Source organism: Rousettus aegyptiacus, unplaced genomic scaffold (genome assembly GCF_014176215.1).
Source record: "Rousettus aegyptiacus isolate mRouAeg1 unplaced genomic scaffold, mRouAeg1.p scaffold_m13_p_4, whole genome shotgun sequence".
NCBI classification, from domain to species: domain Eukaryota; kingdom Metazoa; phylum Chordata; class Mammalia; order Chiroptera; family Pteropodidae; genus Rousettus; species Rousettus aegyptiacus.
This window is the reverse complement of record NW_023416307.1, coordinates 135,273,516-135,300,379: the sequence shown is the minus strand read 5'-3', so window position 1 is coordinate 135,300,379 and position 26,864 is coordinate 135,273,516. Positions and strand designations below refer to the sequence as shown.

The window sequence follows — 26,864 nt, the reverse complement described above, 5'->3', positions numbered from 1 at the left end:
GTGACAAATTAGACATTTTTTAGAAATTAGTCTAGGGGATATATATTTGGGTTGGGGTGGGAAATGGCTGAGGTAACTAAGCAAGGTCACTGTTAGTGGTAGCCAAATGATGGGACAATTGCATCTGTAACAGAAAGAGTAGGGCAGCCATGGAAGAGCTAATGAGTCGCCACAAAATTTTTGGATGCCCCTCTTTTTCATTGCCTTGTTCTGGCCTTAATCATCTCTTATCCACTCTTCAAAAGTGTTCTCCCTGTCTCTTGTCTCCCTCCCATGCCGCTTCTAAAGGCTGTGAAAATACAGAATCCTGATGAAAAACACCCAATGGCTTTTCACTATTTGCTTAAAGCATTAGCAGAACATTCTAAACTCTTTATCAGTAGGCGCAGGGCGGGGGGGGGGGGTCTATTTTCAAGAGACTAGAAAAGAAAACAAAAGTGGGTTGGGTACTGTAATGTAAAGAGATGAACTAAAGGAAGTATCATATTAAAAAGGAGGGTCAGGTCCCCTGGAGTACTCAGAGCTGTATGGGAGATGAGTATCTATAGCTGCCTCACCAGCCTTTCTTGGTGTTTGTCTTATATAAAGGGATGAAAGCAATGATTCTTTGGTGAAATAGTGGGTAAAGGCTTCACCTGATCTACAGAGAACACCTCTTCTAAGGACTATACATCTATAGTGCAGCCCATACAAGTTTTAGGTTTTTACTTAGTCCCAATGAATTTGCCTTGAATGTACACCCCTTCTGCAAAACCCCCAGGATACTAGCGAATCAGGGTAAAAGGCACCAGGGCTCTGATACCTTTTACAGTAGTGGAGGGCAGAGTGGGGTTGGTGGGAGATGAACTGTCCCAGCTGGAGATCTCCCTGAGCTGGGCAGTGGATAAGGACACCTGTCATTTCGATGTTTAATGAAAAATGAAGAGCTCATAAAACAATGTGTTTTAAATTTGTTTCTGAGTAGAAAAAATAAAAGACTGGCAGAATACACACAAAATACTAATAGTGGTAGATTGTGGGATTATAATTAGTTCTTCTCAGAATCCTTCCTTATTTTCAGGGTTTCTTTTTTTCTTTTCTTTTTCTTTTATTTCTTTCTTTTTTTTTTTTTTTTTTTTTGACTAAGCATGAAGGAATATAGTGAGATTCTGACAACACCAGAGATTTAGAGTAAGAAATGTAAGTAGTTTAAGACTGGGCATTAAGAGTGATGAAGTTATATTTCTGGGGAGATCAATTTTTACATATTCTCCATGATTTAAGTTCTAATAGATATTCCATTTTAAATTTTGAGAAAAGTTTCATGCCAAGTTAGGATATCTAAAAAAAAAACAAATAAACAAACAAAGACATGGAAAAAGAAAGAGAGGAAGGAAGGAAGGAAGGAAGGAAGGAAGGAAGGAAGGAAGGAAGGAAGGAAGGAAGGAAGGAAGGAAAAGAAAGAAAAAAAGGGAAAGGAAAGGAAGGTTAAGTCAAACAATACTTAACTGATTTAAAGTTGCCAAGTTTGTGTTTTTGTTTTTGTTTTTTTCCCCCTTTCCATTTTATTCCAAATTCCTTTTGTCCTTAAATAAAAGACTTTATTCCTCTCAAAGGAGTATGTATAGCCACTTCTCAGAAATCTCTAATAATTATGCACAAGAAGAGCTTGGGAATTTGAGATCCAAAGAATATCCCTTAGATGTGCTTAGCCAATAGTTCCAACATCCTTGCTCAACAAATCATTTACTGAATTATTGACCAGTAGAGCTATTACTTGCTTTAAGAAAACCAAATTGATGATAAACACAGATAACTCTTACCTACAATGGAAAAGATTTTCCGCACATGGTTTAAACACAAATTCAGCTGGGATAGGTTCTGAGGAGGAGTAAGGACATTTGGGTACAGTCTAATGAGAAATAGAGATAAAGAAGTCCTGACAAAATAACACGTATAGCAAGTAATAGCTGTCATTTATTAACCTGCTATTATGTGCTAGACACTGTGCCACATGCTTTATATGGATTGTATCTAAACCTCTCATCGATCAACCTGACCAACATTTTACCAAAATAAACCATATTTTATAAATATGGAAATTGAGATATGTCATATTTTCTGTAGCTAATAAGTGTCAATAAGCAGAATTTACGCACAGTCTAAGTTTGATTTTCTAATTTTGCTTAGATATATTCTAGGAAAAATCCTATTCTATGAATAATCCTATTCTAGAAACTGAGTTTCATTTTCATTTAATTTTCCCTTCTACTCATGCTATAGGACATAATGATATACTTACTTTTTAAAATGTCCTATTATAAAAGAAGATAGTAAAGCCTTTGGATATTCAACAAATTTCACTCTCAGTCCCATAATAAGAGTAGAGACCCTATTTGAAACAAAATTCAGCCACTTTAGTTTCAGATTGGAATACATCCTTCAGTATGGTAGACACGGCACTTATTCTCAATGTGCTTGAGTATCCAGTGAGACAACCACCATTGGTGCCACTTCTTAGTTGTTAATGTGTGTGTGTGTGTGTGTGTTACTGGCTGTTGAGTTGGCTCCAACTTCTGGCGACTCCATAAATAAATGATGCCCATAATGTCCTGTCCTCAACAGCCCTTCTCAGCTCATGTAGACTCATGACTATGACTTCTTTTATACAGTCGATCCATCTCATATTTGGTTTTCTCTTTTTTTCTGATGCCTTCTATTTTCCCCAGCATTATTGTCTTTTCCAAAGAACCCTGCCTTCTCATGATGTGCCCACAGTAGGACAGCTTCAGTTTTGTCATTTTTGCCTTGGTCTTATTTTATTTGTCAGTTTTGTTTCAGTCTTAATTTATTTTAAAACCCAGTGTTAATGGATGAAGAACCATATTCTGTCCTCATTGACAAAGTCTTTGCCTGACCTCTCTTCCCAGTATGTTTCTGCTTCTTGCTTTTTTTTAGGAAGCTTCAGAAAAGGTGATCTCCGGCTCTAGGTAGGACACATGGCAACATCCTGTGGACTTATCTTTTCTAAGACTGAAAATAACAAAGATATTTTAGCCTCTGAACCAACTCTGAACCATGGCCCTTTCTTCTCAGTGATCCTCTGGGGGAAAGAATGCCAGATGTGAGGAACAATTGTTAGTGAGCAGAAAAATGTCTGATCCATCAGGCTTGGCTTCATGATTGGTACTTGTAAGCCACTTCTTTCTGAGAACAAGGCACTGAAACAAACTTACTCCCTTGATACTTGACTTTAAGAGAAGCAATTTAAGGTTTCTTCAAAACTGCAGTTGTTTGGTGAAAAGAACTTGCTTTAAATGAGAATTTGATGACCAAGTTAACCCTCTGTAATTGCACAAGGCTTTAGTTGGAGGAATCAATAGTCTGAAGGGCAATGGGAATAATTGTTGTGCTAATAAACATATACCTGTATGAACTCAGCATGGTTAAGGGGGTCTGGGACTCTGGAATTAGTGTAAAACCCAAAAGAAAAGACTTGAAGATTACATTGCAAGCCACTGGACATAAAGTTATTCATTCATTCAAAAAATATATACTTTGTGCTTCCTAAGTATTTGGATATATCAGTAAACCAAACAAAATAGATTTCTGTCCTGTTACCTGAGAACTTATATTCTACTTTGGAAAGACAAAGAATAAATTATAAATAATTGTATAAGTTATTAGAAGGTTTTAAATGCTACAGCTGAAACAAAAAGTAGAGCAGGTAAAGAGGTATAGAATGTGGAAAAATGTGGTATAGGACTATACCATGACATTTCAAAGATTAGTCATGAAAGTGCTACTTAATATTGCTTTTGAATATTAATGAACAATTTTATTAATAAATGCTGCTCCTCTTAGAAGTAAGTAATGAGGAGACCATGATGCAGGTCTGAGGTCAAGCAAATGAAAGAGGAAAACTGAATGACAATGTCCTAGACTGCAGTGTAGTTCTAAGAAAAGTTCACCAAAGCCATCTGGCCAAGTCAACCATCAGAGCAGGTCTGCACCTGCCAGGAACAGAACTGTCTTAGCATGCCTGCTTCATTCAGTCATTGACTGGGAACAACCCATTGAAAGTTTGGCCTCTGTGTCAACACAGATGTATTTCAGAGCTCAGTAACTGGAGCCATCAGCCAATTAATCTCCTATAAGCAGAGATACAAGAGGCACATTCTCATAGTTATCATATTAGTATAGTAGACATCTCATATTTCCAGCAGAATAGGATCTATGTGCCCTTCTCTTGTCACTTCCATATTCCATTGGGAATCAAAACTCCTCTTCATGGAGTCTTGAAAAAACTAAAACTATCAAAACTGGTGTTCAGACTAGCCCTCGCTGGATGGATGAGCTAATGGTCCACACTGGACCAATCAATCTTTCTCTTCTGATAATGTTAATCTTGAACAGAGAGACCCAAGATTCAAAATGGAGGAAGCAGATTCATTCAACAATGAGAGTAGAAAAATCTTTCCAGTTTTTCCTGCTACTCAGACTTTACAGAGCACTATGCTTCCTGCCTTTTTCAAGGGTTAGTTTCTCATTGCTTTCTTTGGTTCTATAAGTCACAACATACGTTTTTGATAAATTATTGTCTTTGCTTAAGGTAACCAGAATCAATGTATGTTGCTTACGAAAAACCCTATTTACGAAATGATATATTTAGAAAAGGATAGTCAAGATTCAACGAAAAGAACATGGGGCTTAGATGACATTATATGTGGTCAAGTTCTGGATTCTTCATTTACTTGTTGAGTATCCTCAGACATGAGTTTTACATCTGTCTGTATCACATCTCCATACTGAATAGATGGCTACTTCTCACGGTTAAGAGCTTTAAAAAGACCAGTATATGTAAAAGTATTTTATACGTTTTGACTAGCTGCATAAAGTAAGGCTTTTACCTGTATGTGTAATACTTTGACTTTTTAATCATAAAAAACAATCAGGCACAATTATGGCTCAGTATTAATACCTGTTAAATCTGGGTGATGGTATGGAGGTGGTATTTGTTTTAAAAATCTGTCTTTTTTGTACATATAAAATATTTCATTTTTTTTAAATTAAGAAAACATCACTTTGAAAAATGGAGAATTATTTAATATTTCCTTGAACATCTAATCTAATATTAGGCTGTAATATACATAGCTATCTCAAATTGCTGGTTAAGAAAAATCTTAGAAATTATGAAATGGAACTCTATTGTAAAAATGAAAATCCTGAGTTAGAGTAGTTAAGTAAATTGTTCAAGGTCAAATGCTAATTGTTAGAAGTGTTGGGACTAGAACTCAAGTCATGTGACTCTCAGTTTCATGGGCTTTGTGCTAAAATTCAGTACACATTTCTAAATATTTTTAAAAATCACCAAAAGAAAACTTATCACATAAGTGAACAATCTAGTTTTGATATATTTAAGGAAAAAATTATAGTATGTTTATATATTACCGATTAAATAAGCCAGGGCATGTAACAAATTCAGCATCAATCAAATCTTTCTTAAGCAATTGGGTTCAGAATTAGAATCATCTGTGTTAAAAAGGGTGGGTAAATAGATTAAAAAGGGTGGAAAATACAGCCTATGGAAGAAAGCAGAAATTTTGAGATGAGAATTTGGAAACAAAGAAACAGGAATCGAAAAGAAATGGTTAAGGATCTCATGACGATTCTCTGGTATATAAATAGAAGATTGCAGTTTTAGGTGTCAAGTTAGCACTTTCCAAGAACATGCAGACAACAAACATACTGAACGTTTCTTCCATTGTGTAAACTCCACTCTTAGCGAAGACTCATGAATGCTGTGCCAGATTGCCCTGAGTCACAACTTGGCAGGCATGTGAGACAAAACAGTTAGATGCTTCCTCAACTTACTGTTTCTCCCTTAAAATGGAGCTATTACCTCACCAGAAATTTGAGACTAAAACCCAGAGCCTGGGTAAGCATTACTGTAACCACCATACTCAGGTTAGGTAGTAGTACTGACAAGCCTGACCCAAGACAGACATTGCTAGAGAAAAATAAATCTCTGCATAGCATTTCCTTACTAGTTTCCATATGATTATAGGCATTTTCCTTCAACAATAAAAAAGTACATTTTGAGCCTGTATGTATAAGTAAAATATGACAATTCAGAATTCTCCTAAACTATGTGCGCTCCAATTTATTACTCAAGGTAACAGATTTGGTACATTCATTTTCAGAGGTCAGCAAACTTTTTCTGTAAAGGGGCAGATATTAAATATTTTTAGCTTTGCACTTCCTATAATATCTGCCTCAACTACTTAACTCTGCTATTATAGTGGTAAAATAATAATAGATAATACATAAGCACATGAGCATGGCTGTTTTCCCAAAAACATCCTTTATGAAAATAGCCATCCTGCCGGATATGGTCTGTACTTTACCCTTATGTAGAAGCCTACAGATTACTGTACACTAGGAGTTAATTCTTGATTCTTTGGGAGTTTTGAGCAGACTCTGAATTACTGTAGTATTTAATAAGAAGCACAAGAACCAGTTAGACTTTCTTTAGATGAAACCTAGAATATGAATGTCTTAGTAGTGTGCATTCTAAAAGATTATCCAGACAACGCCATTTTCCTAAGTAAAGCGTGGTCATTTCCTTTCTCTTTTGATTATGAGAATGTACTTAATTATCTTTCACCTGAAAAATGGGCTCAGTAACCTAGAGGGATCTTTGACGAGGCTTTTCTTCCAGTTCCATGAACAGAAGCTACTTTGGAGATTATGGCATTGAGTAGGACTTTCTAAGCTGTGTCGCAAAGCAAAATACGAGCAAATCAGGAAGCTAAAGGAGTGAAATGGAAATTGTGGTCAGAGTCTGTAGGAGTCAGTCCAAAGCAACTAGAAGCTAAAAAATGTGAGACACTTCTACTCTATTTTATGCATAGGGAAGAACTGATAGTCTTCTAAATTATACAGCTATTATACACCATAAAACAACCTTAGGCAAAACGGGATATTTTTTTTTAGCCTCAAAACATATTCTGAGTTTAATGTTTTTCCTTTTAATAATATCTTTTCTTAGTAACATTATTAACAACATTTCTTTTGCTATTTGACTCCTCAAGTATTTCTGAAAAAAATTTTTTTAATAGTGGGACATGATGTTTCAAAAGATAATTCTGTGGACTCAACATTGAGAAATTCTGGGAAAGTAAAGACTTTAAGAAAAAGAGTTCTCCTTATCAGATGAAATCAGCTCTCCAGTTCCAGCCTGGTTGTACTGCCAATTGATAGAGATGTACCAAGTCATAAGATATTTTTTCACTCGATTTCATTTTTAATAATGAAGTGTCTTGGATCCTATAATCAGTGCTCATGGATTAGTAAATATTAAAACAAACCAACACTCAAAAAACAAAATCCATGCCCCACACTTCCCTTTCTTCTCATGTCAAAACATGTACATAAAAAGCCATGTTAGGTGGTTTCTCTTGCAGATGCACATTTTACATTCATTATTGACATGTCCTTCTTTCTCAGCTCTCAAACTAAGTCCTGTCAATTCCAGCAACTAAACCTCTGAAATCTGTTTTAAATCTGTTCATTCACTCTTCCATCTCCATTGGCCACAACCTAGACTAAGCTAGGGATTTGGGGACTCCAGCGTGCATCAGAATCTCCTGAAAGGTGAAAACAAAGATTGCTGGGCCTCACCTCCAGATTTGATTCAGTAAGTCTGCATGAGGCCTGAAAATTTGCACTTCTCACAAGTTTCAAGTGATGCCAACACTACCGGTGTTATCACACTCTGAGTAGCCCTTGTCTGAATGACCATAATCGCTTGTGGACTACCTGCCTCATATGGCAACAAAAATAATCTTCATAGATTGAAATATTTATCATGCGACTTCCCTGTTTAGAACACTGGCTGCCTTAGTTAAGAGGCAACAGCCGGAGCACAGTCTATAACGCCCCATGTGACCTGACTCCTGCCTACTTCCCACTGCCATGTGATACCTTACTATTTATTCACTGGAGATACTGGGCCTTTTCTCCTCTTCTCAAATGAGGCAGTCTCTCTGGGTACCTTTGCACACTTGGCTTTCTTTGCCTAGAATGCTTTTATTCTTTCCTCCAGATGGTCAATTTCTATTCATCCTTCAAAATTTAACTCAAACATCACTTTCTTGACGAAACCTTCCTTGTATCTGAGATTGAGTTGGATCCCTGTTATTCCCTCCCATACCCACCTGCAAACTACAGGTCTGTGTGATTATTTGATGTGTCTTTCTCAGTTGACTATAAGGAACAGGAGAACAAGGACTATGTCTTATTTTCCCTTGTACTCTCCTATGTTCAAAGCAGAGAGCCTGGCCCGAACATCACAGGTGCTTTAAAATTTGCGTTAAAAAACTAAGTTATTTATTATAACCTGAATTCTAACTTTACAATAATAATGATGTTGGTTGCAAGAATGATAGCTAACATGTATTAAGCACCCACGTGCCAGGTACCATGCAAAAGCACTTTATAAAAATTATTTCCTCTAACCCTTTAAAGCAGATGCTATTACTATTAGTGCCACCTTACAGATGAGAAAATTGAGGTTCAGGAAGTTGAAGTAGATTTCCTAAATCACATAGTTCATGAGTGACTGGAGCTTTTTTTTACATGGTAGATGCAGATCTAGATTTGGAATCACTACAGCCAACAGTTATATCGTTCTTTCTTATTTTTTTTTCATCACTTACTTTCTTTATCAGATCCCATTAACAGATTTAAGAGAAAAATGTTATCTCTGTTTGCCTCTTAACAGGCAAGATTAGATAGTGAAGGGTAAAATGAGTCTAAGGGTAAAACAAGGCTAAGGTCATGTACAGCACGTCAGTGACTGAGCAAGGACTCAAACTTTTTAGTCTTCACACACAAAGTTCATCATTTCTTCCATTTAAGCACGCTGGAGACTGTGAAAGTGATCTCTATAAATATGATGATTTTTATTACATTTCTTCTCTCAAATACGCATCTAAAAATGTGAATTCATTTGAACATCCTGCGATGGTGCTAAAGGCCAATAATTAGACTACGTCTTAAGGGGCTCTTTCCTCTTTGAGAAATATTCATGTGCCAGAGCTTCTAGGTAGGGCAAAAATACTTCATTTTGCATGGAGATTCCCCAAGACCTCCAATACGAGGCACAAGAATTCCTGAGTTGTGTGCAAATTGAAGGCTTTTTATGCAATCTCTGGTGTCTTCTCTCCAGCTGCTCCTCCTTGCCTTTTCTTGCCAGGTGCTCTAGGGAGGCACTCACCTGTCTTGATTGCCTTATTTGATTACCTCCTTTGTTCCAGCATTGGCCCAACTGCTCAGAGGCAGTTGTGATAAAGAGGATTAAGAGAAGGGGGATGTCAGTGAATAATCCTCAAGGCCCAGTCTCTAATTCCTGAATTAAGACACCTCAGGACAACCCGGTAACCTCTCATGCAAGCAGACGTTGTTTTATCAACCCTGTAGAATAGTCTAGAATTCCAGAATACTCTCTCCACCTGTGTAAGATAGAAATTGAAAGCAGTTCTTTAAGTAGAAAAGAAGAAAAATATCCTATCGGTGAAACTAATGTCTAAAAATAAACAAAAAAAAAATGAGAAGGATGGGGTCAAAGGTCAGAGGACACTTGGAAGGAGAGATAACCACGAAGTGGAAACAGAATAACAAAATGAGTTTATAGAAGAATATAGTGATAGACTCGCGGTGCCTCAAGGCTATTCCAATATGGGAGCAGTACAGAGCTTCAGTTGAAACATCAAACACACACACACACACACACACACACACGTTTATTCATTCAACCTGTCAGCACATATTTAAGCATTTCTCATGTATCAAGAACTGTTTTAGGCACTATAGATACCAAGATTAATGTAGTACCAGACAGAAAGTCCACCCTAACCATGCAAAATTTTATGGGGAGATAGATGTATAAAAAGAAAGTTATAACTTTCTTGAGGGTGCGTCTTTGTCAGTTTGGGCTGTTATAACAAGGTACCATAGATCTAGTGACTTATAAACAACAGAAATTTATTTCTCACCACTCTGAAGGCTGGAAGTCCAAAATGAGGGTGCCGGCAGGGTCTGGTGAGGACCCTCTTCTGGAATGTTGACTGCTAGCTTCTCATAATATCTTCATATGGTAGAAAAAGAGCAAGCTACCTCTGTGGCCTCTTTTTATAAGGGCCCTAATCCCATTTATGAGGGCTGTACCCTCAGGGCCTAATCATCTCTCCAAGGCCCCTACCTCCTAATCGAATCAGGATTAGAGTTTCAACAGAGGAATGTTAGGGGAACAAAAATATTTAGTTCACTGTAGAATGGTACCTATGACAAAGAATGGAAACATAATGTGAAACAGAAGGTCATAGTTGGTGAAGGCCTCACAGATGAGACAAGCTTGAAATGAGTTTTGATGACTTTATTAGCTTAATGTGAGAGTAGGGACAGAGGGTGGGGTTCTGTCAGAGCAACCATCAAGCGCAAAGGCACAGGCAAGTTAGAATATGAAATATTAAAAAAAAAACAACGATATAATAGGCTGAGGCCGGGACTGTATTGGAGTGGGAATGAGGAATGAGGAATGAGGAGAGAAGGGAGAGGGAGGGTGGAAAAGGGAAAGGATGATTTTTAAAAAAGATACACTATAGACCGGAGCTAGCTTGTGAGTGGCCCTGTATGCCAGACTCAAGACTTTGCATTTATCCTGAAAGGCAACGGGGAACCACCGAAGGCTTTGTCATAGGAAACTAGTAAATGTAGTGGGAAGACCTTTGCCAGGGCTTGATCCTCCAAGTTCAGTATCATTTCTTCCCACTACAGAGAGAGAACCTTTAAAATAATAAGCTCCTCTTATTTCAAAGGGAACTTGTTTCACTCCAAGATTCTCAAACATCATGGTTATGTTTTATTTCTAGCTCATAAAGATGGTATAATGAATGCCACAGGTACAAAAATGAGTAACTCAATGAGTTCTTTCTTTGCTAGTTTGCCAGTCATTCCCTGGCAGGTATGTATAGCACCTGGGAAGTCCATTTATCTATGTTCATCGACCAGAGGCAGGCGAGGGAGCACCACTGGCTCCTATGTAGGAAGGGTAGGTGACCATGCCCACAAGTATGGCTTAGTGTTTAAGAGTACAGAGCTCAGGAGTCAGACTGCTAGGACTTGGATCCCAGCCTTTCCACTTAACTTCTCTGCAAATCAGTTTCTTTAACTGAAATGAGGTATTAAATACGATCTACCTTGAGTTGATGAGAGGACTAAATGAAGTAACAGGCAATGAACAGAGCACAGGGCTCGGCCCGTAGTGAACACTCAGAAAATGTTAGCTGTTACTGTTTTATGAGGTCATCTGTATTAAGGCAGGAAGGCTGATTCTGAAGAAGTGCAGGTATGTAAGAAATCTAGTGAAACAGGAACAGTGACTGCTCAATCTCAGCAGGACAGGCAAATCTAAGCGGCTCCTGATGAATGCACGGAGGTCCGATCTACGGGTCAGTCTCACTTTGTTCCGATCATGCTGGCTGGAGATCCTGGGTGAGCACTTCAATAAATGGACCGATGTACAACTCCTGCTCATTGATTAAAACAATGTAACTTTAACCATGAGCTTAGAAAAAGAACAAGCATTCTGTTAGAGTAGCCTGTTCAGATATATGAGAAATAGACTAGGAAAGCTGCCTACATTTACAAGTCCAAATCTTGAATACAAGTGGTAATATATACAACAAAGCAAGGCAGGGTCCTCACAAGTGTGGCCTTCATGTTATTTCTGAGCCTTTTGCCTTCCTGTTGCAATCACTTTGAACTTGTTTACCTCTTGAATGCAAAAGACAGGACAGAAATATAATATCCTCTATCAAGACTGAAAAGACATAAGGAAAATCATCATAAAATCATAAAAGCATCATAAAATGCCTTTCTATTTTGGGCATGCAAAGTCTCAAGTAAGGCCTCAGACTGTGAATGGCAACAAAAATCTGACCCAGCGTTCATTAATACGCTTAGTTGTTAGAAGAAGGGTACCTATTTGGTGGCTCTTCATTATGAAAATTGCAAATTTCATGAGCATCAGAATTAAATGTCCTCTTGCCTTTTGCTACATACAGACATACATGCTCAACAAATGTGTTTCTACAAATTTAGATGTGAAGTTTGTGAACATGGCTGCATATTTTTTTTTGGCACTCTTCCTATCAAGAGTTGGTGTTTAGGTCCCCTCCTCATGAATCTTGGCATACTTACGGCTGCCCCAAACAAAATGTTAATATGGCATAAAAGAAGTTATGCTAAATGACTTCCTAAACAAAATCACGAAATGTCTTGCATCCTCTGCCTGGTTCATGGAACACGAGAATACTTGGAGGCCTCCATGCTGAAGAGGTTATATGTAGACACTTCAGTAGACTATCCTAACTGATCCCAGACTTTCAAGATGCCAGACATGTGGGTGAAGCCACCCAAGATCCTCCAACGCAGTGTATCTCCCATCTGAACTCCCACCTACTAACCATCCCCTGCTGACTCCACGAGGAAGAAGAATCATTCAGCCAAGCCCAGCATGGATTCCTGACTCACAATATTGTAAGATATAATAGTTGCTATTTTAAGCCACTAAATTCCGAGGTATTCGAGGTAGTTGTTATGAAGCAATAGATAACTGGAACACTAGTAAACTATGGTACAGCCTTAATGCTACAAGCCATGAGTAAGAATACAGTTGTATCCATTTCACAGAAAAAAATTTTCCAAGGTTCCACTTTCATTAGTTTTTTAGGAAACCAATTCCCCATTGCGGTCTTCACAAGGACTTCTAAAATGTGGAAGAAATGTCTCTATGACCTAGTCCTCTTGGCTCCCAATAATGTAATACTTAAAGTTCTGCATTGTCTTCCAAGCTCATGTTGATGCTTCAGTTGCTGCCAAAGGTACCATCCCATTCAAGCCCATGGTGCTGTGGCTTTGACAGCCTCAATAGCCCAAGGAGATATCTTTATGAAAAACATTACACTTGCCTTTGTATTGCCTTTCTCTTGGACTGTGGTCTGGACCTGTGGAAGGGATGGCTAGTTGGAGAAGTAATTTTACTTTGTTCAGAATTATCTTTCCTTCTTCCCTGGGTCTCACTCAACTTTAAGACAAGGTTTCTTTCACCTCTAATCTCTTGATGAAAAAATTCCTGGCTGGCCAGCTGGCTTGCCTCATTGTTCTCTAGGAGTGGTGAAAATCTAAGGTGACCATAAATGATACCCATGCTGGGAAGCTCCATGTCCATAGAATACACTCATTTAGACACAACACTTTGCATTAAAAAGAATTTCCTTATTGTTCACTTATTACATGCATGTACATGACATCCCTTGCTCTGAAAATGGATCTTACATAAAACCATTCTATATGAAATGCTACAATCCGTTTCTTAACTGTCAAATAAAAAAGTAACTACGCTGCACATTTTAAATGTTAATTTTGAGAATAATTTGACATTCTACAATTCCAAGGCTTTGTCTTTTTTCCATACTGAGCTCTAATTCTAAGTACCTAGAGGGCATAATCAAATATTCTAAAAATCTTTTGCAGAGTCATATTGAATAACTGAGTGTTATAGAATTTACTAAGAATATCTTAAATGCAAACATCATTAGGAGGAAAATGTTTCTTACTATAATTATCTGTCATGAGCAGCTCGTTGTAAAAAAAGAAGGCCATGAAGAAATCTGCTTCCTTTTGTCTTTTATCATGAGCTGATCCTGTAACAATGAGTATGAATATGCCCAATTCATACAATTTATGTGTACACTGGAGTGAAGATAGCGTGTTGCTCAATTAGTGTTATGCATACTCGCAGTAGTACACAGACTATGTTAGGTAATGCACATAAATATCTTCATTTTATCTGTGTAAAAGTTTTAATGTGTATTGAAACAAAAATACATCGCTAGCCTATCAAATGCACAGAGACATTTTGAGGAAAACAGATATACCAGCTATCTCTCCATTTCTCTCATCTCTCCCTTTCTCTTATCTCTTCCTTTCTTTCCCAATTTCTTCTCTTTTTTTCCACTCATCCTAATCCAAGTCATTTTCTTCAGCTTCCTGGCTCCAGCTTTCTCCCCACACTCCACACCACTTTTTATTTACTGGACAATTTAGTTTTTTTAGGTTCTAACTTGCATCTCAACATACATTCAGCTGTTGAGTAAACAAAGGATCTCCTTTAGGAGGTATTCTCCTTAAATAAACAAGCAAACAAAAAGTAAATTATAAATAAATTATTTTTGTTGTTACAAATATATATGTAAAGTCTGTATTACAAAAAGTTGGCAATCTAATTACATTTAGAAGGAAAGAAAACCAACAGATTTAGCATTGATTTTTCTAGGTATTTTTTCCATGTCATGATATAATTAAATAAAGAAATGTGAAAATAAAGATATGCAAAGTGCATTAGTGGGTAAAGAAATGAACAAGTGAGGATTGCTCAGGCAATGACAAGCTGAAGACTGTCTATCACATAACATACAGACCTGTGTTCAATTCATTTTTCCACATCACAGTTTCCAAATCTGCAAATGTGAGACAATTTATATTTATTTTGAAATGTTACTTTAAAAATTAAATTAAATAACATATTGATGCTTGGCTGCTTGGTAAATCATAATCAATTAGACATTACTACTTAGATTTCATGGTATACTTTTTTTTAACTTTAAAAAGTTAACAATGTTTTCATTGCATATTTATTTATGATTACTTTCTATTTGAAGATAGTGATCTTGTTTTTCCATTGGAGTAGTGATTTATTTTTCTTTTGCTTGCAATTGAGTTAAAAAAGAGTGATTCAACTTAAAGAAAAATATTAAGTAAGCAATAGTTCAGGGGTACATGGAAATACATGGCAAATCTTGAAGGTGACATGGGAAGAAGTGAGTTGTGAATTAAAGTGTTATTCACAACCCTATAAGACCTACGATTCCCTTTGTAACAAATACTTGTGTTTTCCTCTTTTCTATTTAGAACTGAAAAGTCATAATACTAAAACTTGCCTACCTATACACATTTTCAGAAAATTATTATTAACAGTGATATTATAAAAAATAAAAGTGAAGTCATACCTAATTAAATAATATGCATCTCAACATGAAATATTCAGAGATGACTGACTATAATCGAAGATACAATAAGGCAGTTGGATAATTTGACGAATATGCATGGTCACTGCGAATGTGGCAACTCCAAGTGCAGAACCCATCCAGATGTGCTGCCTCCCTGACAAGTTCTGTGACTCAGTGACAAGACTTTCTGAAATAGTGAAATTCTGAATAAGATAAAGTTCAATCTTACCTCACTATGCTATGGTTTGATTCTAGGAAATTTGGTGGGAAATTAAAACTTCCCCAAAACACTGTGTGTTAGGTTTTAAGTTCAAGTTATTAGAAACCAGTGTTCTACTTTCTGGAAAATCTGATGGAGCATCAGAAAGTCTTGCAGTACACAAGAGCATAACTATACTATGTTGTACAGTAGATCTCTCCAGTTTATTCATCTTGTATAACTAAAACTTTATACCTGCTGAGCAACAATTTTCCATTTCTCCTTCCCCTCAACTCCTGGCAACCACCATTCTATTCTCTGCATCTATAAGTTTGACTCCTTTAGATAACCTTATATAAGTGGAATCACGCAGTGTTTGTCCTTCTGTGACTGCCTTATTTCATTTAACATAATGTTAAGAAGATAGATCGTATGTTATGTGTCCTTACCACGAACAAGAACATCAAAGAACACAAGAAAATTTGGGGAGGTGATGGATATGTTTAGTATTTTCATTGTGGTAATGGTTTCATAGGTGTATGTATATGTCCAACTCATTTAATATATATATATATATGTATATGTGTGTATATATATATATAAAATGTTTGTAACTTTTATACATCAATTACACGTCAATAAAACTAAAAAAAAAAAAAAGAACATCATGCCAGACACTAGACAATTCTTCAATTGTAAGACTATCCCTTACACTTACACTACAGTATATATAGTATCACTGATTCCTGCCTATTAAATGTCACTCTTCCCACCACCACCAGTCAAACACTCCAGAGATTTGCAAAACGCCCCTGGGAGCTAGTACTATCCCCATTACCATAGCAAACAAGTGATTTAAGAGCAAGGATCTTAGAGTCAGAGGATGTTTATGTGTCCTGGTTTCTTTATTTACTAGTTTATAATCGTGGGCAAGTGACTTCAATTCTAATTTATTTAATGTGAATATAACCAAGTGTTGTAGCTTGAATTTTATTCTCCTAAAAAGATGTTGGATTTCTAACCTCCAGGACCTCAAAATGTGACCTTATGTGGAAACAGTGTCTTTACAAAGGCAATCAAATTAAAATTAGGTCTTTAGGGTGGGCATTAATCCAATATGACTGGTGTCCTTTTAAAAAGGGGACATATGGACACAGACACTCAGAAAAGGAGAATACTATGTGAAGATGAAGGAAGAGAACAGAATGATGTTGCTATAAGCTAAGGAACACCAAAGATTTCCAGCAAACCACCAGAACCTCAGGGAGAGGTGCAGAACAAATTCTTCCTCACAACTCTCAGAGGAAACCAACCCAACTGATCCCTTGATCTTGGACTTCTAACCTCCAGAATGGTGAGACAATAAATTTCTATTGTTTAAGTCACTCAGCCTGTCGTACTTTGTTATGACAACCCTAGCAAACTAATACATTAAGATAAAAAAAAAAATTTTTTTTGAAATCGACTATATCATTTTAATTTTCTCCTTAAATCCTTGTTCTCTTGCAGTATTTCTCTTCCTGTTGGATCTATTTAATACAAAATGGGCTTGAAATATAAGCTTTCTATACAGAGAGAGGATATAAAGATTAGGGCTCATAGACCCCTAATCATGATTGTCTTCCATGATAAAGAGAAAATACAACTTTCTACCATTAATTTTTAGCCAAGAAGCTTGAGTCAGGAAGAAGAAAAATATAACATGCCACCCCAGCTTGTCCAGTCTCAGCTTGAGGGACTATGAGAAAAACCATGGCAGGCCAGAGATGATGTCTCCACTATGAGGTTTCACAGCTTTCGAGCAGGGAGAAGCTCTGTTGGATAGGTTTGTGGAAACACCGAAGGCATTGGGAACTTTTTTCTTCTCTATTTGGGACTCTGAGAGAAATTGCTTATCAGGCTAACTCTTTATTAACATGGAAGTGGTTGCCTACTTTTGAGGGAATGTGATGTCATAAAGGGTACTCCAGTTCATTTACTCAAAGGATCCTTTTGCTTCTATGTGTGAATGATGGCTGTACTCACCTAAGATAGCCATTATCCTCCCAAGTCTAGTGATATAGAGGGTAGAGGACAAATAGTGAATTCCTTAATTAGTGGCATAATGACAGAGGAGGCAAAAATTAAGAAGGATCTACAATGGCTTCAAGAAGTAGTAAGTGGAGGTAAAATTATTAGCAAACACTGCCAGCCACAAAACCCATCCGTAAATGTCAAATGCAGGGAACATCAGACAGATGGGCCATGTGAAATCAGTGAACACGCAAAAGTTGTGTGTGGGGGGCGGGAGGGCTGTCTGCACTGTGACATGAGTTCAGGTAGGTCTCTCATACATGAACCGTGAAAATGGAAATTTAAAAGGGAAAAAAGGAGATTCTCAAGGATTGGGTTTATATGCCCAAAGCAATTGTACATCATCTAAGGAGATGGTTTAAAATACTACAGGAAAGATAGCCGTGGTGATGGAGACCTGGTTTTAGAAACATCCACAATCTGTTCATAAAAATCAAGTAACAAAGATAGCAAAAGCAGAAATTCACAAAACACATAAACAACAAAACTATCTAACGATGTTTCCCCCATAAACTTTAGAACACAGGACGATGGGGCAATATCAGCTAAAAAGTTAGACCCTTGCAGCTCCATAGAAAAAAGAGGATAGGGAAAGGAGATTTTGTGTAGTCCTAGGAGCTTGGGACATAAGAAATCATCAACAGCTATCTATTCTCAACAGAAATACTCTAAAAGTAGAGGATTCCACACACAGATCTGAACACAACTAAAACTAGAAGGGAACTTCAGTCTCTAATTCAAAAGTGAGTCCAAGTGGGGTACAGAGAGAGATGATGGTGGTATGGTTGCTTCAGCCTTCAATGTTCTCAGAAAATCCAGCAGAAATTCTTTCTTGGAGGTATAGAACTCATTATTGAGGAGAAACTGCTGAAACTGAAACCCTACTTGATCAGAGAAGGAAGATCAAGGTAAAGAAAGGAAGTTTCAAATACTAGTGTGGGAGAGGTTCACTCTAAGAAAGGAGAAATCTCAGAAAGTATAAAGGAAATGTAGCTATATGGAGAAATCATTAAAAAAAAAAAAACTTCTTGGTAATGTGGAAGGAAACTTAGAGTCATAGATTTAGGAAAGTTTTCCTAGCACATCGCTGTTTGCAAAATTCTCCTAAGAGTCAAGGAAAATGAATCTGTCTTATTAAAACATTACAACAGAAGAAGATGAAAGAGAAGACAAAGGAAAAATTATCTGAGTTGCATACATACAGAAAGTAAAAAGATGCCCAAAATGTTCCATAAAACACACATAACCCAAATATTTAAAAACAAGTAAAACATAATTAAGAAAGTTTGTCATTCATTGATTTAGAAAGGCTCAAAAATAGTATGATTAGGTGTTATGGGATTAATTATATCCCCTCAAAATTTATATGTTGATGTCTTAATCCCCATTACCTCAGAATGGGACTTATATTTGGATATACAGTCTTTTAAAAGGTGATTAATTTACAATGGAGTCGTATGGGTAGGCCCTAATCTAATAATGTGTTCTTGTAAGAAGAGGAGATTAAGACAAAAACAAGCAAAAGGAAAACAATGAAGACACAAGGAGAAGGCAGCCATCTACAAGCCAAGGAGAGAGGCCTTAATAGACACCGAGTCTGCCAGCACTTTGATTTTGGGCTCCTAGCCTCCATAATTGTGAGAAAATAAATTTCTGTTGTTTAAGCTACCCAATCTGTAGTACTTTGTTATGGCAGCTCTAACAGCTAATACACTAGACAAAAGAATGATATAAATAATATGAGTTAACAGAGCTCAGGAAAGAATGTAAATGAAAGATAAAGAGCTGAGGAGTTAAAGAGAAGAAATACAAGTGTGATGAATACCACAAAAGTAAAGAATATAGATTGTACAAGGTGAAAAAGCGGGGGGGGGGGTGGAATGAAAAGTTGAAAATAATAGGTAGAGAGAATAGGCAAAAAAGATTCAACATACTTTATAATAGATGATCATAAAGAAGAAAACCAAAGCAATAGAACAGAACAATGATGATAATCAGAATCCAGGAAAAATTTCCCCAAGTAAAAGGGACTTAAACATAAATTCTACAGGGCATACCATAATTTAGGGGAAATATTTGACTCAAAATATTCTATACCAGGAATCAGTAAATTGTGGCCTACGGGCCAAATCTAGCCCAATTCTTATTGTTGTTAATAAAGATTTACTGGAAGACAGCCACATCTATTCACTTACATATTTTCTATGCCTGCTTTCATACTATGACGACAGAGTTGAGTACTTGCAACATAGACTGTATGGCCTATAATACATATAATATTTTCTATCTGGTCCTTTACAGAAAAAGTTTGCTAACCCATAGCCTATGCCCAAACGTACTAGAGTAAAACTACTGGATTAAAATAAAATAGAATAAAATTCATTTAACAATAAAGACAAAAAACAAGTCACTTAATTTAGAGCACTTTTAAAGTAAAGCAATACTCCATACCAGTACACAAGGGAATAACATAATCGAGATATTTAAATGAAGAAAATATGAGCCAAAGTTTTAATTTTCAGCTAAATCGATCTACAAGTATAAGGTCTACAATCATAATGTTATTAACATGCAAGAGCTCAGGAAAATGGTTCCCATGAGCTCTTCCTGAGATGGCTCAGACAACGAGCTTCAGAAAACCAGGAAATAATGAGAGAAACTTTAGGGTAAAGATCTATGCTGATCAGGAAGCATATTTATCTGTACCAATAAGATTAAATGATGGCAGACAAGAGTGACAGAATATATGTATTTGTTATTTTCTCCAACAATGTAACTATAGCTATGAGAGAGGTGAGAGGAACTTTGTTATGACAACCCTAGCAAACTATGAGGATACTATAAGGAAAGCAGAAGCAGCATGAGAATTGTCTTAAAGGTATTAGTAGGTACTGAAAAAACACGATATTAGTTGGAGGAGAGAGAAGGAAGGAGAAGTGGCTCCCAGCTAATTACAACATCGCTTATAGTAGGAAATGAAGACAAAATCTTTAAAAAGTGGGAATGTTTGTATTATATAAAGGTAAACATCTTACATAAAAGATAACTTTCAGAAAAATACACAAAACTTTCTAAGTAACAAAAGAAGTATTTAAAACAAAAAGGGAGAAAGAACAGAGAAAACAGATTACATTATAGAAGGAACACAAATTTTTGTCAACAGGGATTGGTTGAATCACCATGATAGGTTCATACGATGTAAAAATATGCAGCTGTAAAAAAGATTGAAATCTCCAGCATATATTGTTCTGCAAAGTATATACAGTTGTGCAATATATAAGGTCCAGAACAGTGTGCAAAGTATACTATGTGTAAGAAAAAGGGAACCACAAAGATATATATATATATTTATACATATATATATTTATGTACATGTATATATTGCTTATATTAAAAAAAGAAAAGATAAATACAAAATTAACAAAATGGTTACCCTTAGTTAGAGTAATCACACTTACGCCTATCCAGAACAACCTTGGTTAATGCCTTTTATATATCAACAAAAATAGAGGGAACTGCTTTTTGAAAGGAATATTAATGGTACCCACTTCTGATACACAGAAAAACCCTGGACAATATAAAAAAAGACAATAAATGAAAAATATTAGCTCTGAGTATAAAAATGTGAAATATTACTATCTCCATTTTAGATAGGAAATGTTTTCATATTACATTTACTTGTGCCTTCTTAATTATTACTTAATTTAAAAAATCAAATCTTATTCTTTCTTGATGCCTTTAATGATTTCCACCCAAGGGCACCTTATGAAATACTGAGCTCAGGAAATCCTCTTGGGTGTTGACTCCCATTTTATGCTCCATATTTTTTATTTATCTAGCTTCCAAAATCTCTGTCCTTTGGGCTTCCCACTTAGATTATCCTCCTTGGCCTAAACCTTTTTCAGTAGTGCCATATTTGGATATTTTGAAGAGGCTTAAAAGGAAGACACTCAGTTGGATTTGGAATGACCTATACAAACAACCTTGTATAGGTTGTCTGCAGTCAGCGGATATTTCAGACAAAAGATATCCCTTTCCCTTTATTCCACCAGATGGCGGTTTTATCACTCCCTTACAGTCTGCATTCTCAGTGACATCCTCCATTTTCTTTTATCTCAGGCTCTCTTTTCAATTATTATGCTATAATTAGATAGAGCTGGAATCCTTTTATTTTATAATATTTGCTACATAAGCCTCATCTATTGCCTCTGAGAAACACACAATGGTCTTAACTCTGTTCCTAGTGCCAAGAATTGAGGTATTCTGTCCACCCTGCCCAAAGGGCACTCTCCAATACTTCATGACTGCTGCGTATCAAAAATTCACATGCTCAAGGAATGTCCTTTAAAGACTAATAACTTATAAATGGGGATGAAATTCCTGTGTTCAGGCTCCTATTTCTCTTTCTGACCAAGACCCCTAGACTAAGTGCTGAGAGCAAAATATAGAGGCTAGGAATGCTGTTGATTACCCACAATGCACAGCGCAGCCTCCCACAACACAATTACCTGCTCCAAATATCAATAATGCCAAAGTCGAGAAACTCTGAATTAGAGTACAATTTAAATGTTGTCACAAAAAGATCTAAAAAGAGAAATGTATTTGTCTTTATCTGGAGTATAAAAAGTGAATCCATAACAATACTCAGGCTCCTTGTATATTGCTGTTGTGCATTTCTCTCTGGTGTTGTCCTTGTCAAACGACCATATATAATAGTAACACTTTATTTTAACATGTGTTAACTTAGTTAATATATTGACATCAAAGTTATAATTCTGATGCTAAATGTTTAGGCAATTTATGCTGCTATTGGTTAAAAGAAGGCCATCATCCAAATCATTTGTGGAACTTCAACGAAAGACTGTATTTATGAGAAATACCATTAAGCCTTTATGGGAATTATGGAGCAATTACTAGGTTGAAAGAAGGTGACCTTTCACCACTGCCCAATGAGCACCAATCAAAGAAAGCCAACTCACCATTCTTCTTGTAGAACATAATTTCTCCTTTGAATTCTGTTTTTTCCTCCAGTGACTTGTCTATTTGAAGCATCAGTTGCTCGTTGGTTTCAACCCCGAATAAGAATTTGCAGCTGCAACTCTTCTGCATGACTTCAGTTCGGGCAAATCCAGCAAGCTCACAAAAGCCATCAGAACAGTAGACTATGGGGAAACCCTTAGCCACCTGGGCATTTGCAAGGATGAAGTTGCTATCTGTAAAACAACAGTGAGAAGACACTCAGCAAATAAACAAGCGTGAGAAACTTTTTTCTTTAAATCAGTTTCAGTAACAAATTAGGAGCACGTGTTTAACTGACAGTGCTTAAAATGCATGTCCTGATGTACTGAGATGGAAAAGAGACGTGCCAAAATATAAAATGTTGTTGACCGGCAGAAGTACGTATAAAAAAATCTGACTTTAGCTTACATTTTGAAACATATTATGTGGGGAATATAGTACTCATGACTTGATCTGAGGTTCTTACACACTCTAAACCTGTTTCCTTAGCTTTGACTGCCCCCAAAGCAGACCTTCAGATAAAGATTTGAGTAGAAGTAGTTTATTTAGCAGGTGATTCTAAAAAATGAGCAAAGGGTGAGATAAAGAGGGGTTTACTGTGATAGGTTCCTGAGGCTCAATCACACAGAGACCCTAGTGGTGACTGTGTAGACTGCAACTCAAAATTTTCCCACCAAAGAGAGAGAAAGCTGAGCATTCATCCATCAACATCTATACCTCCATTGGTTAAGGGTCATGTCTGGTGTGTCAATATGTTGGCACTTCTGACTTACCCACTTGGGCTAAGCACACTTTCCAGAGGTCACTGTGGTAGCAAGATGCCAGAAACCATTTGGTGTATAAGGAAATGGTCTGCTCATGATCTCAAGAGTGAGTCAAGGTGATATTATAAGGATATTGACAGGTATACTACAAAAATGATATGATGTCACTAACTTTATAGGTGTGTCGTAGGGATTAATAAGAAAGTGAATAGAACATACTTAGCAAAATGTATGGTACATATAAGTACTCAATAAAAATCATTATTGAGTATTATTTATATCTTCATGACTATTATATTAATAAAGGAGAATCAGAGGACAATCAAAAAATGGTAGACTATTGTTAAGTTCTTAGAGAGAACCACTAGAGGAGGATTTGAGAGGCAATATTCAGGAAAGTTTACTGCAGGACAAATTTTTTGAGATTAACTTTAAAGAATGAATACGATTTCTACAGGCGAAAAGATGCATGATGGAGATGAGGTTTAAGATAAAGCATTTATAAAACTTGGTGGGTGACTTTCAGGTACAGAATGAATTAGAGACTGTTATTAAATCGTTTATTCGTTACAGAGATTTTAAAGATATTAAAAATAAAGATGAAAAGAATTACACCATAAGTTCTTAAATGAAAAAAAATCAAGATTCAATATAGTATATTATTATATGAATTATTTGTCTGAAGATACATAAATACATATAAACATGTATATGTGTACCCAAAATAAAAAATGTTTATATATACCTAAAATTAAGTAGAATAACTGGAAACTGTAGATGTCTTTAGAGAGAACAACTTTGGGCAAAGATAGTAGGAACACATTTTTTACCATAGTACTTTACTGGACCCTTTGGATTTTATACCATATGTTTTATATGTTGCCTATTCAAAAAACAGTATGTTTAAAGAGGTTTGCAGCAGACAGCTTCTCTTGTATGTCATGAGAAAGGAGGAATTCCAACTACTTCTCAATGGCCAGCAGGACAAGCACTGAAGAGCAATCCCATGGGCTTCCTGTTTCCCTTGAAATACTTGTTTTTGTTTCCCTAGTCCACCGTCAGTGGCAGAACACAATCCACTCTCCCCATCTTTGCTCATCTTGGCTCTTAAACCCAGAGTGTGAATTCTAGTGTTAACATCTGCATCTTGCCTGGGACAGGCTGGCTCTTCTACCCCGTTAGTCATCCTTGCTCTATAGGGAAAAACCAGAACTGAAGACCCACATTGGGAAGTCTTCGATGGTAGGTTGTTTAGAAGCCATGAGGGTGAATTAAATAATCCTAGACTGATATTTAATTCTCTCACATTTGCAGAAGCATTTATGGACTGCTTACTCTATGCTGGACTTTGTTCACCAGCAGAGGCAAGAAGTTTCTAAGATGCAGTCTCTGCTCTTAAAGACACGTCAGGAACATGTGGGAGTTCCCGACGACATCAAGAAGGGAACGCCCTCCTCGCAGGGCTACAGGCTCAGATGCGACTCCAAACAGCTTTGGGTCAGTCACTCTCGAACCACAGTGTCACTTTCTCTGTCCATTCTGAAACGTTGGCTGAAAGATTGCTTAGAAAATGTAAATGGTTAACATTGGCAAAATACTTAAACATCCTGAAAGCTTTCAATGCGCTTTCAGAAGCCATTTTTCAGTCGACTGCTGACATGTTTATTGACTTTCTACTATATGCCAGGTGACATGGTTCTACCATATGGCAGGTCCTAGGGGGAGGTGAGGGAGGTGTTAAAAGATAAATAAGGTATAGCCTCTAGCTCTAGGAGATTATGATTTAATTAAAAAATGCATGAATATTAACAACACTAAATCACAACATATAATAAGTACCAAATTAACGGTACACAGATAATAAGTACTACCAGAGTTGAGAGATTAAAAATGCTAAGCTTTGGAAATGGTTAGGTAGGAAAAGACAAAAATAGGTGGAGATGATTTATCAAAAGTCCTGGAAGGTTGGAGCAGATGCCTGGATGGAGTAGGCTCAGAGGATGAGTGGCGAAACAAGAACTAGAGAGAGAATAAACAACATTACATTTCGTCCCAAAGTCCAGTTTTCTTATTAAAACAGGCACAATAATTATCTTTTGTTAGTATCTATTATATACCTTTTCTCACATATCTACTTACTTCAACCCTTTTAGGAACTTACACTTTAGCTGTGGCTTGTACATGGCATGTATTTAAATATTTTAAAAATATAGTACGAAGATACATCCATCAGCTTCATATTAATATATTTTTTTATTAATGTATTACATTGTTTAATTTTTACCAACTTAATTTGTGCTTTATCTTTTATTTTGCTTTTGTCATTTTTAAAAATTAGGAAATACATTTAAAAAAATGTATAACAATATTTAAAAACAATAATACCCATGAATCATTCATTCAATGAAAATCCCTGTGTGCACCAGACTATATTTGTCTCCTTCCCCAAAGAAGAAGTCATAACTTGAATGTTGTAATAATCATTCCTATTTATATAATTGTTACCACTTACATATGAATCCTCACCTAACATTGCCTATTTTTTTCTAATTATTCTGGCATATAGTATGCTATTTCACTCTCCATATTTCTTAGTGACTTGCTTCTTTTAGTTAATTTTCTTAGGGTCTTTATAATTGTTTATGGACATAAGAAAAGACCAGTCCTTCAGAGCTACAATAAGCTTCTGAAAAAAGCTTCTAAAGGATTCACTAAATTGCCTGATCTGTGTGTTTCAATTAAGGATTATAGTGTGTTTGGGGTAGTTAATTCTTCCTGCAAATACACTGCAAAAACAAAGCAAAAAAAAAAAAAAAGTCATGTATTTGGCCTTTTCTGTTTATATTTAGCACTTGTCCTCAATATGTAATTGCATTTCAGTTCCAAAGAGAATTTAGTGGCAGTCGTCGCCTCATAAAGCTTAGTGTACCAGCTACGTGAATAGTCCTGTTTGGGAAAGAGCAGCTCCTTTGACCCAGCTATTGACTTGCAAACATAATGCTTTTCTGACTCCCAGTCCTGGAATCTCCAAAGAAGAAATGTGACATTTACTTTAGAATTATGTAAAACAAAGCCACTGCCATAATGATTATGAACTCATGGGTGTATCACCATCCATCCATAGGCTAAGAGTATTTAACTTTTTCAGGAATTAATTATACATGTGTAATATACATCTAAATGCCACGCAGCTAGTCTCTGCTTGTTTCTAGGCCATCCTTTTGTGAAAATTCAATTTTGAAATGCCAGTAAACAGTAGGATCTAAGTATGTTTACGTTGTAGGCAGTTTGTTTCTCTAAATGTTTCCTTAGCAAAAAGCTTTTATGAATTATCAGAGGGAATCTCATAGTTGATAAAGACCCAGGTCACTCGGTCTGGCTTCCTCACACAGAGTACCACTTACCCATTCAAATAAAGAATGTCGATTTATTGTTGACTTTCCTGGCACAAAGGGAATGGGAATAGCACAGGCACAGGAGAGGGGAAAACAAAAGAGAGACATCTATCCATCTACTGCTAACTCCTTTTATCCTTGTAGTTATCCCCCAATTTTCTGATGAGAACACTGAGACCTGGAGAATTTTAGTTTTTTGTCCAAGGTCTAAAGCTAGGAATTAAAACTATGTGACAGACTAGATTTACTGTATATCATGCATACTGTAAAGAAGTAACTCGTTCCCTACTTGCAGCAGAAA

The 26,864-nt window shown here is 36.4% G+C and overlaps 1 protein-coding gene across 2 annotated transcripts in view; it reads right to left on the bottom strand.

Annotated features, from left to right (window-relative positions):
- KCNH8 (potassium voltage-gated channel subfamily H member 8) overlaps window positions 1–26,864 on the bottom strand; it is a 298,686-nt gene that overhangs the window by 181,538 nt on the left and 90,284 nt on the right. For both annotated transcript variants that reach the window (XM_036219525.1, XM_036219524.1), the window contains one exon: window positions 22,365–22,598. In XM_036219525.1, coding sequence (XP_036075418.1) covers window positions 22,365–22,598 — 234 coding nt within the window. The remainder of the gene's footprint in view (window positions 1–22,364; window positions 22,599–26,864) is intronic.